This window comes from Drosophila teissieri, chromosome 2R (genome assembly GCF_016746235.2).
Source record: "Drosophila teissieri strain GT53w chromosome 2R, Prin_Dtei_1.1, whole genome shotgun sequence".
Taxonomy (NCBI): domain Eukaryota; kingdom Metazoa; phylum Arthropoda; class Insecta; order Diptera; family Drosophilidae; genus Drosophila; species Drosophila teissieri.
The window spans coordinates 14405767-14421287 of record NC_053030.1 but is presented as its reverse complement, the minus strand read 5'-3'; the positions used below and the strand labels follow the sequence as shown (position 1 = coordinate 14421287).

The 15521-nt window shown below is 43.2% G+C and overlaps 1 protein-coding gene across 4 annotated transcripts; it reads right to left on the bottom strand.

The window, feature by feature from the left end:
* Positions 1 to 66: 66 nt before the first annotated feature.
* Positions 67 to 15297, bottom strand: LOC122613457 (protein spinster-like). Of its 4 annotated transcripts, none has more exons than XM_043787646.1 (9): positions 14514 to 15297; positions 6431 to 6788; positions 5685 to 6011; positions 5209 to 5470; positions 2175 to 2273; positions 1938 to 2111; positions 1735 to 1876; positions 1257 to 1454; positions 67 to 1082 (listed from the first exon to the last, which is right to left on the bottom strand). In XM_043787646.1, exons 1-8 carry the CDS (start codon positions 14917 to 14919, stop codon positions 1330 to 1332), a joined length of 1893 nt encoding a protein of 630 aa, XP_043643581.1. In that variant the 5' UTR covers positions 14920 to 15297; the 3' UTR covers positions 67 to 1082; positions 1257 to 1329. The 4 variants fall into 4 exon arrangements, with proteins under 4 accessions (XP_043643581.1, XP_043643580.1, XP_043643583.1 ...); XM_043787645.1 differs by lacking the exon at positions 5209 to 5470 and adding an exon at positions 4607 to 4868; XM_043787648.1 differs by lacking the exon at positions 1257 to 1454.
* Between the last annotated feature and the right edge of the window lie 224 nt (positions 15298 to 15521).

Genomic DNA, 15521 nt, shown 5'->3' with positions numbered 1-15521 from the left:
ATTTGTTCTATCAACGTCCTCAGTTGGAACATTCCATGCCAAAAAAATCGGACACAGTGAAGGGAATTGATTTTAAATGTTTCTTTATTGCCCCGGATGATTTCCTTAGTTGCTAAACAATTAGTTTGGTTTATTCTTAGCCAAATATCGACGTACCAATATTTGATTGCTCGCAGTCTTTTAGTTTGCGCTCCAATTAGGCTAGCATTCGATTGAGATTAAACAAATAAAAAAAGCAAACTCGAGGACTGATTGGTGTTGTTTTGGTTCAAAATTGTTTTGCTGTAATATTCAGTAATTGCTGAGGGTGCACACATTTCTCCAATTTGTTACACAACTAGCTAAAGCTATGATTAAAATTATGTTCAGTGTAAAACTAAGGCGTTATGATAAAACTGATTAAATAGACTATGCACTTATACAATGGCCCGGTGCTTATCTATATTTACAATTCATATTAAATTTACTCATACATACATTTATATAAATATCCAAACTGCATGTACTACGCATTCGATGCCTGAGATAATCTATTTACATTATCCGTTCTGAGGGAGCACTTCTTCGAATGCGAGTCTGCTTGAAGAAACTCTTGCTAATTTTGATTTAGTCTAAAATACCAGAGCTAGACCTATCTACGACTATATGTGTGTGTGAAGCAAGATATCGTGGGTATCCTAGCCCTCTGACGTTTACAAGTAAAATGATCTGTGTAATGTTATGACTTGGTGAGGAGTGAGTGCCTGTGTGAGTGATTGTTTTGTATATATATCTACAAATCGGTGTGGCGTGCTTGAACGTTGGCATGGTGGTCCTTCCATCCGATCCTTCTCAATAGGAACATGAACATCGGGGACTTGTTGGCCCAACTGAGCTTCCCGTCCCCGTAAGCTTCCAGTTTGATCCGATGCGGGATGTGCGTGGTGCGAGTGACCGTAAATTAAATTAAAGATGGTTTTCAGTCAGTATCAGTTCACCCGGCATGCCATCGGAGCTCTGAGTGCGCAGCAAAACCTCGAGGATCGGCTGGTATTAGGCAATCTGACCGCGCTCATCCCGCTGCTGTTGTTGAGCCGTGACATCTAAAAGGTACAATAAATACACAGCCATTAGCATTTTGTTTCCCCAAGCGAAGCACACAGAAAGCCATGAAGAACAGGGTATGGTTAGGGTCAAGTAACTGAGATTAGTAGAACGCAACTATGGAACGCACGCAGAACAGAATGGGTTAACGAAATTTTGAGCATTCCACCTACCGGGAACTGGGCCAAAAAATAATCATTTGGTGCTGGGCACCTAGGTGTGTATACACATTTCATATTTGAGCTATCACGTGCGTTCGCGCAGCGCGATGTCAGTGCACAGGACCAGGCAGTCCGAGTTGAAGGACTCAACGTCCTTTTGCCCGCTGGCCAAGGCGACTGACGATCGAACCGCTCGCGCTCCCTGGTCGCCTGGCAATATCGGAAACGGAGAACAGTTGAGCCAAAGAGTGGCAAATAAGACAACTTCTGATTAAACAGTAGCCATTTTAACAATTCTAACAGTTTAGATCGTAAAAGAGGATTACAGTCTACTACATACACATTCGTTTAAAGCCTTCGTTTAAAGCCTAGTCAATAAACATTTGTTGTCAAGCTAATTTACTCATTGTTGCGGTTACTTTTTAATCAGAAAGTTAATAGATAGATGAGATAGGGGCTTTGAGAGCTCAATCCAACCCATTGTGCCTACCTTGCAGTCCTCGCGTGGCGTTGTACTTGTCTTTGATGATGAAGCAGGCGGTAAATATGAAGAAGATGCCGCCCAGCACCTCCACAAAACTGGTAGAGAAGAGCGCATACTGCAGTCCCTCGAACTGCTCCACATCAGAGTACTGAAAGCAAACAGGCAGTTATTAGTCAAAGTGATCTCTAGCTCTTAAGGAGTCCACCTACTTCCTGGGAGACCGCTGAATGCGCTGTTTCGATCAAACTGGTGGTGGCTTCCGTGATCGCCTGGGTGGCATTGGTGATCGCGGTTCCCGCCACTTGGGACATGCTCTGCAGCTCGGTGGTCAGACCAGAGTCGCTGGGGTTCTTGTGCAGGTGCTTCATGATGGCTTCAGAGATCTACGGGAAAGGGTTTTATGGTTACTTCGATTTCCGGAGTATAGCAATCTTTTGAGTACTTACTGCGCCCACCAGATACGGACTGCCGGCATCGCCCAGTGCGTGTGAGATGAGGATTTGGAAGGCCTCGGCTGTGGAGCGCCGTGTGGGAACCACCACATACTGTACAACAGAAATTGAAAGGTTATTTGGGTTAATTCTTGAATTCTGGCGCTAAAGTGAAACAGCAACAACGAAAAGCAAAGCAAATAATGAAAGCAAAAGCCACAACCGATTCTTAAGCTACGACTATCGATTAAACCAGCTATCGGTGCAGGTGAAAGATACATTCTGTGGGCGACCAGGTGTTAAGCCCTTATAGTTTCGCTCCAGAAAGTATTCTACATTGCAACCGACATTAAAATAATTGATTAAAAACAAATAAAAAGTGATTAAAGCGATTATGCGTGTGCAGGTGTGTGTGTGTGCCAACAGCAGATTCAAATTAGCCAAAAGCTCGCCAAAGATGGAGCCACTCAAGAATTTCGGGAGCAAACAAAGAACAGGTTCCCAAAAGAAAAGCCACATAAGCATTGCGTTCTCAGGTTGGAGTCTAACCACAGTTGGGAACAGTTGGGCGAGCCTGGCTGGGAACACTGCGTGAGCACTCTGCTTAGCGAGGGTGGATCGGTAAGTGAGCTGATATTTAAATTGAATCTGTGGCAATTTGTTGTCTGCTAAACTGTTGTTGGCCACATTAAGTTTTTACTGTTATAACTACAGGTGATGTGATTTGTGTATGATAAGCTGTGTGTGTTATTCGTGTGTGTGATCTATATAATGCCAAAAAGCAGAAAAATGTTACGCAAAACACCTATGATATTACAGCAGTGATCTTGCGGAGCTGCAGAAACAATAGCTACGCAAGTCCCCAGATAATGGCAATCTCTAATCACGGTTTCCTTATCGCAGCCCCCAATTAATATAACGCCACCAAGGTGGGCCGATCGCCCCAACGTTTTGTTTTTTTTTTGGGTTAGATAATCGGGTGGGTTTGGGCGGCAAGGGAAGTGCGATTGCGATTGCTTATTTCTGTCACGGAATCGTTTGCAATGGCAAAATGGTCACAAAAACAGAGGAGCCAAGTGCGTGGTCAAAAAGCAATGCATTAAAGGGGCGTGTGTTTGCGTACTAAATATATATATATACATATATATTTAAACAATATATTGTCTGCTCTGACGTACTGCCAAATTTAGAACAGCCCCTCGTACGTACGAGATACGTACGTATCTTTTCTAAGGAATTGCGTCCACGGGTTTCCATATCCACTATCTAGAAATCATTCATTCCATTCCTGGGATAACTTGCAGCTACTTACAGGGATTACCTAACTTTCACTATCTCAAGACACCTTCGCCACTGAATTGGGTCATTTTATCAATCTGGGTTACTTAATCAGTTAAGGTTTTTAATGACATAAGCGGGGCATTACGAACCGTATTTGTTCAAGTGAGGAAACTGATTCAACTAATTCAATTAAAAGTACTATTCATCTCTAAGTTTATGATTTGTTTATAGTTTTTCAAGTTTACTCCGAAATCCTGCCTAAATGTGATAGTGAAAATATATGATTCACTTGACGCTACGCTGATTTGGGTTTTTAATTTCCTTATCACTTATCACTGGCTTATCTCCCCGAAGACGACAAACGTGACTACCCCAGAAGATAACCCCCGAAATGGAGTGAACCAGACGGGAGAATCCCATATAAATACGAAAATTTCGACACTTGGTCTCGTGAAATGGGGCTGAATATAAAGTATGGGTTGGTTTCCCACTGCAATTTGGGGAAGTGCGATGGTTTAACATGGTTATACGACCTCCACTGGGGGTTGAGTGTCGGAATATTTGCACATTGCAAGTGTTTTCGGGGGTTGGACACTCCCTTTAGCCCCACAAAATGGGCCACTAGGGGGATGAAAGCTACAGTGATAAGATGAAAACTCTACGTTGATTACATTTACACAAAAGCAATAAGGCGAATAAATTGGTATTATCTCGGGGGATTACATGAGTTATTGGGAATGATAATGTACGGGCCTTCGGAACTTCAAGACGTGCAACTGCCTTAAAGTTCTTCGGTTTACTGAACTCAAAACCGCACCCAAAAATCATGAAACAACCACAAAATGGAGTATCCGATGACCACCACCAGTAAAAGATGCGGGCAAAGACAACAAACGAGTACAAATTCAAGTAATTAAAGTTAAGGCAATTGTGAGTAGGCAAGCTGTGTGTGTGTGTGTGTAGGTTGGTGTGTGTGTGTGAGTGTGTGTGGTTGTGCCGAGTGTGTTACTCATTATAACAGTAAAAAGTTAATGGCTAAAACTAAGATATTCTGTGTGTAGTAGTTACGTAGTTACGATACTCAAACAATATACGTGGGTGCAAAATTACAAAAGCATTAGAATCGGGATGTCAAGATGTCTCCCGTTTTGAGGTACTTGGCTTACCAGCAGTATGTCCGCAACAATTGCCCAATTCAAATTTAAAGCTAACTGGCCGAAAAATATGAGTGCATAGGTGCCAGCCGAACTGCTATTCACCAGCAGGCAGGCGCCCGTCAGCAGCGGCGCACTCACGAGCAGCCCAAAGGCGCAGATCACCGGATCCGCCGTGGGATAACGCTTCACCAGGTACTGGGACAGGAACGAGCCCAGCGGCACGCCCAGCAGGCCCGCCACCATGGTGATGACTCCGAAGTTGAACGCAACACTAAGGGCGGGGTTTGGAATTTCGGGGTACATTCGGTTAGTTATGCCAAAGCTTGAGAACCCTGACTACACCAGAACGTTGTTATCAATCTCATGGAGTTCTTTATCCTCGTGGATTGGATAACAACGCTTTCGTGCATTCGGGGCATTAACAATTAAACGAGCGGGGGGTTAGGGCAAGTTGGTTGGGGTCTAAAGTAGAGCTCCCGTTCAAGAATTCAACAAATTCAACGTCGAGTGCTTTCAATAATCGGCTGGCTGGCTTTTAGCATTTGATTCCTGCGCTTTCATTGCTGTTGCTGCTGCAGTTGCTTCTCGTTTCTGACTGCGAGCCATCTTACCAGTAGGATGTCGGCCACAATGGACCAGCACAGGTTCAGTGCCACCTGGGCCACGAAAACGAAGAAAAAGCAGAGGCTCTCGCTCGTCTGCGGCACCACGAGTGCAGCAAACACCATCGGTGCTGAGATGAAGAGTCCCACCGCACAGATGTACGGGTCACAGTTCTCGTAGCGACCCCTCAGTCGCTGGGCCAGGAAGGAGCCCAACGGAACTCCGATGAGTCCAGCCAACATGGCCACCAGACCAAACTTGTACGAGATGCTTGACGACGGATCGGAAATCATTGTAAGGCGCACAGCTCGATATTGGGGGGATTTCTTGGGGGGTCGGTGTCAAAAGGGTGGGCACAAGTCCCATTTTCACGAGCAAGTTGTTGTAAGATATCTTTACAAAAATTCAAGGCATCAAAGGATGCGTTTTCTAGATAGGCGTCGTGAAAATGGAGCTTTTGGTTGCCAGGGGCGGACACACTTACTCGTCCTGGACAATGTTCTCGTTGCCGGGCTGCATCTTCATGCCTAGATAGATGAAGGAAGGTCCCCACCAGGCCAGAGCTCCGGCCACGAAGGCGACGCACGTGAATCCAGCCGTGGAGAGCATGAAGGAACGATTCTTGACCAGCGCCTTGATGTCCTGCTTGTAGGTGGTGGCCTCCAGGTTGTGCGATCCCTCGCTGTGGCCCCGCACCGGATCCTTGATGAGCAAGATGAGCAGCACGGCCACAATGCCCAGAATGGGTGTGACCCTCAGGGCCCAGCGCCAATCGTTGGCCAGGTGCGCCGTCTTGGATCCCACAATGTATCTATGTTGGGAGAACAAATATAAGAAGGGGTAATTGATGAGAACGATCCTGATGAATTGACCGCTGGGACAATCGCGTTGCATTGGCGGCCAATTAGGCGTTGCATAAATTCCAATCAACCCGCCCAATTGACCCAGCACTCTAATTGAATTAGAGCCATCAATTGTCGGCATTCCAAAAATAAATCAATATTAATTTACAAAAGTAAAGAGTCACGTGTCTCTTCTCACGCTTGGCCAGCGAGAATTGCTGATTATCATCTGTCCTCAAACTTTGGAACCCAACGCCTGTTGCCAGCACCTGATAAGGCGCAAACAAAGACGGATTCGTAGACGAATGATAAGAGCCCATCCTCCCGGACTGCTGTTGATCATTGACCTGGACATTGGTCGAGCGACAATGTCGAGCGGAACACTCACCCCAGACCGGATCCCACGGGTATGGCAAAGTAGAACAGTGCCAGCATCTTGGAGCGCATGTCGTGCACGAACAGATCCGAGATGATCGTCGGTGCGATGGTGCTGTACGACGCCTCCCCAATCCCCACCAGCGCCCTGAAGGCGATGAACCAGCCAAACTGCTTCATGAACGACCCCAGCAGCGTGGTGGTGCTCCACAGACCCACGCCCACCGCCATTATCCAGGGGCGGGAGTAGCGATCGCCCATATAACCGAAGATGGGGGCGCACACCATGTACGAGATAACGAAGACGGTCTGCAGGAGTCCGGCGCTGTCGTTTCCGATGTCGAAATCTGCGCGGACATCTGTGAGGACACCTGGAAGATGAAGGGATAAAGCGGGTTAGATTCTCTTCGAGATGTACATCTTTAGGAAAGTGGTAACTGTGAAGTTTACTTATATTATTTTGGCACTATGTATTGGGAAGTCGCGTGATGTGTGATTTGCTACTTTGTACTCTGTACATATCAGCCCATCCTCAGCGGGAGTTGTTAATTGGCCAACCAAATAAATCGTTAATACAAGTCTGCTATATGCGAGTGCTTTACGTAAGCCCCAAATTGTTCAGTTCAGAGAGGAGATACAAACATATATCTATAATTAGCACCCCCCAGTCATTGTAGCCCCACTATGAAAGGGAGAAAATACCGGAAATGTGGCGTGTGTCTTTATGGGTCATCATATTTTCCCAAAAGAGCCATTAATTAACCCATCAATACCTATTAAACAGCAGCCCACATACGCATGTACAGCTGCAGTCAAAATAATAGTAGTGCCCACAGAGGTTTTGAAACAATCCAAAAAAACACCTTTCAAAAGGTGATCAGAAAATTTTTTTTAATTTTCAATGAAAGTTAACTCATAGTAGGTGATAATAATGAAAATTGACTTTGGAAAATGCATAAGACTTTTCAGAAAGAAATGAAAATGTTAAAATGGACCTAAATTTGATCGGTCAAAATAATAGTAGTGCATTTTTTCAAACAGCATCACAGCCAAATAAAACATTTTAAGTTTAAATGATAAAAACTATGTAATAGCCCTATATTTAATGTTTATTTTAGTATTTTGTTGAATAGCCTTTGTTGGCTATAACAGACGCACAGCGCTTATGTATGGAATCAACTAAATTCTGGCATCTTTGCACAGGAACAGAGTCCCATGACCTTTGTACAGCTTTCCAGAGTTTAAAGCTATTACTCGGTTTTATTTCTGAGATTGCTCTCTTAACGTCACACCACAAATTCTCACTTAGATTGAGATCGGGTGACTCTGCAGGCCACTGTATGACTTCGACTTGATGGGCTGCGAACCACTCTTTGGTGAGTTTACTTGTATGTATTGGATCAATGTCCTGTTGAAAAGTCCAAACAAGTGGCATGTCCTCGAAGGCATATAGGAGCATCATCTCGTTTAAAATTTTTACATATAAATAACGATCCATGATGTATTTTACCCAATACACTGGCCCAACTCCATAATACGAAAAACTCGCCCAAATCATAATCGCTGAACCACCGTGCTTAACCGTTTTTAATGTATATTTCGGGAAAAAGCCAGATAAGGGTGGTCGTCTAACAAACTCCCTAAAGCCATGGCCTCCAAACAAAACTATCTTGGACTCATCCGACCACAAAATATTCCTCCACTTCTCCAAAGGCCAATTCAAGTGCTTTCTTGCTAACTTCAAACGGAATGTTGCATAACTTGCTGCATGTTTTTTTGTTAGTAACGGCACTTTTCGTGGACTTCTTGTAATGAGGTTTTCATCTCCGAGACATCTTATTGTTTCCAAACTACAATTAATTTTACAAGATTTTTTTTAGGGCTGCAGTGCACCCGAAAGGATTGCTTCTTGCCTGTCTTGCTAAGCGATCTACTGACCTTTTGGTCAATAACTTGAACCGACCACGAGTTTCATTTGTTGGTTCATATTTGATTGCATTTCTAATCATTGTAGAAGAGCATCCGATAATATTTTGCACCCTGACATAAGTCTTTCCAGAAAAAATCAGTTTTTTAATGAGTTACCGCCTCTCGGCATTACAGTGTTTGCCACGCCCCATATATTCTGTACCTAATTTCAAAGAAGCGTCAAAAAATGATAGAAACTGTTAAAAAACACGCAAGAGTATTGTAAAATACCACAAACCTGGCTAAAAAGCGATTAAATTAAATTATTCTTGTCAATTTAGCTGGCACTACTATTATTTTGACTGGGTCAAACAAGTGCATCCTTGCAATTAAAGCCGAAAAAGAATGTAAAACGAAGAGAGAACCGAAAATAACTTTACGTTCTTAGAGAGCAAAGAATTAACGTCACTTGTGTGAAAAAATTATTTGAATATGTGAAGGCATAGAGGAAATAATGAGAAATAACGTGTTGCTTCACCGGCACTACTATTATTTTGACCGCAACTGTATATATGAAAAGATAGGAGCAACTCTAATTGATCAAAGTTGATACAACGCCCACTTTTTGTTATCTCTGTAGTGCATACGAGCAATCGATAATCAAGGGTGTGACTATATGTTGGTTCTCAATGTCATTATTTATCTTAAAATAACATTGGCATTGCAAATATATCACATTCTATTTACAGCCTAGTAAGAGTAAGTACTGATAAGATCCGCAACCTTTTATCAGCTGAAGAGGATAGGTTTCCATTGATAATAATCAAAGTGTTGATCAATCTTACTATTTATCGCTACATATCATACTACGAACTACTTATTAGCTAGCCTCGATAACCAATGTATCGATCTGTTGCATCGTCATGCAAATCTGTGTCATGATTTGAATTTCAATCGTTGCGATCACCTTCGCACACATTTTCTCAGGTGTGTGGGCATGTATGTGTATGTATTTCCTGCACGTCTCGTCTTCAACTTTTCGACGTTTAAAAATTCATTAACAAACGGATGTGCAACTAGCGAATTAATGGCCAAACGACCTTCGTCAATAACTGTTGGGCGATCTAACGCTACTTCCTACATTCTACATGCAGCTCAAAAAAAACATATACCGCTATTAAGCTCCGTATTTCTATGCTCCTCTCTTCGTACATTGGCCTTTGCGGAATAGGCAAAAAAGAGGAAATATAATGAAATAACTACTTAAAGTGCTCGAGTACCCAAAAATAAACAACGGCCCACAAAATCAAGTGGGCGAGGGGAGAGAGAGAGAAAGAGAGAGTGGGGAAGGAAGAGAGAGAGAGTGTCTGAGATCAGAAGCCGGCAAATGCAGCAGCAACAACAATGACACACAAAAAGCTCAACAAGTTGTGCCCCAAAAAGAGAGAGAGCACGCGCGAGAGAGAGAGAGCCGAAGCTTCACGAACCCCCGCGAACCGAAGCGAAACGTGGCACGAAGCAGCCGAAGTGCAGTGAATCAGCGTTTGCTTTTTAATTATTCCATTTTCTGGGTCTTTTCGCTTTGAGAAATTTATCGTACGATGTTTTTCGACCAATCAGCGTGTTTGTTTGCCTTGCCTAGTGACGTAACGGTTGGGGGACGCCACGCGATAAGTCTGTGTGCGTGTGCATGTGTGCCTGTTTGTGTACTGCATTGCGATTGCGGGCTGAGGGAGACAGGCGGAGAGAGGTGGAGAGGGGGCACAGTGGGGCTGGTCTGGGTGAGGCATTCCTTGTACACACATACATGCATACATGTGTATTTCATATTGATATCGTATACTCAACGCAAGGAATTCCGACTGTTTATGGGTACTTCTTGGCCAAAAACAAAAACATAAGTCAAAGCCACTATGAATACGTAGTAACCTCCTCCTCCCTCTCCCATTTTTCGCCACAATTGGGGAAGTTTCGTCAACGTATTTAGTAGTTAGTATTCATATCAGTATTTAGCCGGCTGTCGCATTTTTAGAACCCGTTTATCTCTCTTGCTGAATTCTCTCTCTTCGGGTTGCTCTCATTTGTGCCCAATAAACGTGACAGTGCGATTCGCAATGGTAGGTTTTGTTACAAACTATATCTGGAATTCCCAAGTGTCGAACTTTCTGGAAACCAGACAGTGTCAAGTGGCAGTTACTATAAGACTCTGAAATTTTATGTTCAGTCATCCCAAAATGATAGCATATATTACATATATACAGATCCCAAAGTCCATGCTCTGAAATATAACTTATAATCGTTAACTTAATGCAAATACTTTCCATCTAAGCTGAACTTTCTACCCAATTATTGGGAGGAAATACGTTTTAGAAAAGCTTGGTACAATAAAAAAGGGGTTCATAATAAATGGTTAAAAGAAGTGTTTTTTTGCGCTACTCAACGAAGCTTACACTTAAGAAACGCACTGTACTGTGGCCGGCGAAATCCGCAGAACATTGATCCGTTTAAAAAGCCAATATTCATAACCAGGCAACTGCAGAGACCACAACAACAATGCCGGGACTCTCATTACCATGAATGAAAAAGTTGTTTGCGGCCGAAAGTGACTGTTCTCAGTGGCTCTCTCCCTCTATCTCTCTCCACCCCAGCTACCCATCTCTCTTCCCCCCGTTCTGTGGCGTCTGGTGACGTCGGCCTTGAAAAATCGCGCGATATGCAGCGTAAGCTTTAAAATCGGACGATGAATAAACGATCTGAGTATCTGACAGATATTTTGGCCACGAGTCGAAGAAGAAGACGAAAACCGAAATGAAAAACACTGAGGCTGCGCTGTGACTTTCGCTTGGAATGCATTTGAATGCTTAGCGGAGCACTCGAATTGTGTTTAGAGAAAAACTTTCTTTCTTTTCGGTGGGCCAGGTGGAAATCAATTGTGAAAGCGGCGGCGCCCATAGAAAAGTGTTCCATCCACCGAGTTCCAGACATTCCCTACCCCAACCTTTTTTACTATTCTTCGGATGTGTTTTTTGTTTAGCATTTGCCTTTCGTTAATTCAATTTGTTGGAGCAAAAAGTGTGCACTGCACTTTGCGTAGGTCGTTGACCCAAATAACGATATGTACAAACGTATGTTGTATGCAGAATAGAACCATTGACGTAGAAATATGTGCACAAATGCCAAACAAAAATGCAAAATACGTTAAGCAAATGCATTTGTTACATCCGCGCGTTTTGTGTAACTTAAGGAGCCCGCGTTTTAACTTATTCAAATTCGAGGCATTCGTAAGTAAACTATCCATAAGTTGGCACCACATTCAGCAATTTGGTTTGGTCAAATGTTTTTGCAATTGAATTGATTCAATAAAGTGGGAGTGAGTGATTTTACTAAGTTGGTAAGCCTGCCCAAGAAATTGAAGCTTATTTTCCAAGGGTATTGACAATTTCGGTGTGTCAAGGCTGCATGTTTTATATTTTCTTTTCATTGTTATTTCTTTCCTCAACTGTGATGGCAACAAAATGGAAAGTTTTTATGTATCTTTGGCAAAAAAAAAACCGAATTCGGTGACTTTTTAAGTTTAAACAAATGCAAAATATGCAAAACAATCGCCGAAAAATGGGAAAAAAGTAAAAGTGTGATTGCAAAAGACTTGAAAATAACCAAAACAGATCTATGAATATATGTATGTCCATATGTATATGCCACAGAAATCTCTACTCGATCAATTGACATAGACAATTATTGCGATCTCTTGCTTTGGATGGGGGCCAAGAAAATTACGTCGGAAGCACAGCAGAACGGAATCTTGGTCTATATATCTCAGCCCACATATCTGTTGTTGACCAAAATAAATAATTGCCAGTTCTTGGCCCGATCAAAGTTCACTGTCGGTGCAGAAATTTACTGAAATTTACTGTCAACAACTGAATAGCACGGATCCACACGAATCACGATCACTGTAGCGATCATGAATGAAGAGGGGGCCCCCCAAATGTTTTGACCAAACGAGGTGGTTATAAAACATCACACCACTATCGGCAGCCATGCGAAATTCAGCAAAGTCGGAGGTCGAAGCCAAAGGCCGAGACGCACTTAAAATTATAATTAAATGCATTCCATTAGGCTGCCCAGACATCAGCTGATACAAAATAACACTACATACATATTTATGTGTACATTTGTACGTATGATTGTGGTGCAAACGTGGCAAAATTCGTGGAAACTCCCAGTAAATGAAAAAAGGGCTGACCAATCAGTGCAGTCAGAAGCAAAACAAATACCGGCCAGGTAATCTAATCACTGCAAATTGGCCGAAACTCCACGTGCACAGCACCTGCGATCCAATGCAATTTATTGTGCAGCGGTTCTGGTTTCGGCCACTTCTTGATAAGGCCCAGAAGTGGCGGCATAATGGGGGTGTGGTGTTGGTGGTGATGATAACAATGCCACTGGAAAAATGGCAAAACAAAAACCTTGGGCGCCTTGACCATTGTTTATACTAGTTTTCCATTTCGCCTTGCGCTCGCAGTATTCTCAAAATAAACAGCAACACATGTTTTTTCAATCAATTAGGAGGAGGCGCCCATGGAAATGGAAATGAAATTTTCCGAGCGAAAGAGCGATATAATATTAAATATAATAAGTAAACAGCTTTGTCGATTTTGTCGGTTTGGTATGTAAGTGCTATCGCCCTTTTGAGTGAGTAATTCCGCTTCCTGTCTGCTCAAAAAGTCGTATGATGTTTTTAGTCACTATCCGATGTGCTGGCTTTACACGAATTAAAGGCTTTTCATTTGATTTGCAGCCTAAAAAAGGGTGTAAGATCGATTTCGAATTGCCGCAGAAGCAATCAACTGATAAGTAATAGCCAGTGATTTATAATTGCAAATTAATTGCAAGAGCACATACAGTGGCATATAAAGATACTTTATCACACGGCCTTGAATGGAAAAGTTGTGCTGACTCAGGAAGAACTTGTTGTTCGGGTTCACGGAGACTGTGAAAATGGGAAATTATAGTTAACAACTATATATACACTTATTTAGAAATGCAAATTAAACGGTGGGCTGCGTTGGGCTTGTATAATCAGTCACAACTTGTTTCGCCATTTAACTTAAACAAGTTTCCATTTCCATTCAGTATACACTGCGTTTTGTGTAACTGAATGAGATAAACAGCCACTGCAATCTGAACTCTCATTTTCCAGACAAGAGTAAACAGGGAAAAGAACTTCGGTATTCAACAAGTGTCCAATGAAAAGCCGCCCGCATACTGCAATTAAGAACCATGAATTAAGAGCCATTTCCTTCGCTAATGTTCCTAATGTTCCCAATAATAAACACTAATGATGTGGGCAGTGTGTCCGTCTGCACTTACGGGTTGAAACATGAGATTACCCTGTAATTGTCACGCGGACGGGCGCTTGCTGATCGCCGATCACAATACCCCGCCGTGCTAAGCTCACCAGGCAGCAGGTCAGGTGCCAAAGACGAGCTACTCGCTCCACTTTATCGCACCTGAGTGCTAGAAATAATATACATATGCAGGTTTTAGGCGAAATGGGGCTTTTGATTGATTACCACCACCGCCCCAGTGGAAATGTCCCGAGTTTGAGTGCAAAATGTGTAGTGATCCATTTATCGGCATTCGCGTATGATAAACGTGAGTACTTGAATATTTTTGGATGGCGTGATTCACTTGTAAGCTGATTAGTCACTAATATAATTCTCTCGCATGCAATCTTTATGGTACATTTTGTAAACAATGGAGCCCGCATTGTTGACGATGAGGTATCAATTTCTAGTGATTAGGTCCCAATTATTGTTGATTAGCGGCTTTTAATTAATAACATTATAATTTTACGTATTTTTGGGCAACTTAAATGTTTTCATTTGTAACAAAAAAAAGTGCGAAATAACATAATGTGCTTTGAGTTGTTTATATTTACTGGGAAAATTGCTTAGCAAGCACAAATTTTTTTTGCCTAATAAATAAATAACTTCATACTATGTGGACATACTATAAATTTGTTGGCCTGCCTAATCTTCAAACTCACAAAAATTGGGTCTGCGCTCTACAGCAATCTGCTTTAAAAGTGTCAACAAATGTTCGGAAACAAGCCCCCAAGTGCTTGATTCCGAAACCCAAAGAACGGAGACCTATGGGAGACCAAAGAAGGATCCTCGACTCACCTGCGATCGTGAAGCGATCCATGTAGTTGATGAGGTTGACGAAGCAGAGAACGGTGACCGTGAACCACTGCGATCTGCCCACGCTGGAGAGTCGCGAGGGGACGGCGGCGGAGGGCGGTATGCCCGGGATGTGGTGGTGCTCGCCCAGTGGGTGGTGGTGGTGGTGGTGCGGACGCAGGCGGTGGCGCTCCTCCTCCATGCTGTCCGTATCCGAGGGCATCAGTTGCTGTGACGAGTAGGTCGTAGGCAGTCCGAGCGGCGAGAGATTGGCCACATCCTCACGACTGCCGCCCTCCTCGGAGGAGCTGCTCCCACTGCTCCCGCTGCTCTGGATCATCGCCGGATTGTCCATGGCGGCCGCCGTTGGGAGCGGTTGGTAGGATTGTTTCTGGTGTTTCAGCGACATTCACCCGATCGATCCTCTCACTCTCTTCCTCTTCGAGCGCTCTCTCACTCTCTTCTTTGGGTTGGAAATTCGCAGCAGGCGGACAACGCGGCAAAAGTTATTTGCACACGCTCTTTGCTCACGCACACAGTGAAACTGAACTCGCGATGAAAGCGGTTCAAAAGCGAATGCAAAAGAATTTGCTTGGGCTGTTGGCACACCTACGCGCTTCTCTTTTATAACACTCTTGCCGATGTATGGCCAATTCGATTGTCTAACAAGAGACACTTCCTCTAATCGCGGTTGTCCTTTAAAAATAACCAATGCCTTTGCAGAGCTTCTCGCTGTTTTACTTTCTTGTTTCCTCCGCGACGCGAATGCTATTGCCTTTCCAATTGGAGTAAGTGCAATAAGTGTGACCGTCCGGCGACCGCTAATATATACCTTCCAATTGGCGATGAAAAAAATCGATGCTACTATCGATACATTACGACCACATCGATTTTAGTTGCAAAGTTATGTTTAACGATTTAAAGGAATTTTAAATATAGTTATGTTTTTATACCTTGTTCAGGAGTATTTTATATAAAAACAAGAACCCACGTAGACAAGTTTGCGTTATG

Bases quoted from the DNA above. Each gene is read 5' to 3' on its own strand.
- LOC122613457 (XM_043787646.1), bottom strand. From the start codon at position 14,919: ATGTCGCTGAAACACCAGAAACAATCCTACCAACCGCTCCCAACGGCG. The intron at 6,012-6,430 runs GTGAGTGTTCCG...CTCCCAACATAG, and splicing joins CCCGTGGGATCCGGTCTGGG to ATACATTGTGGGATCCAAGA. The intron at 2,274-5,208 runs GTAAGATGGCTC...TCTGTTGTACAG, and splicing joins TTGTGGCCGACATCCTACTG to TATGTGGTGGTTCCCACACG.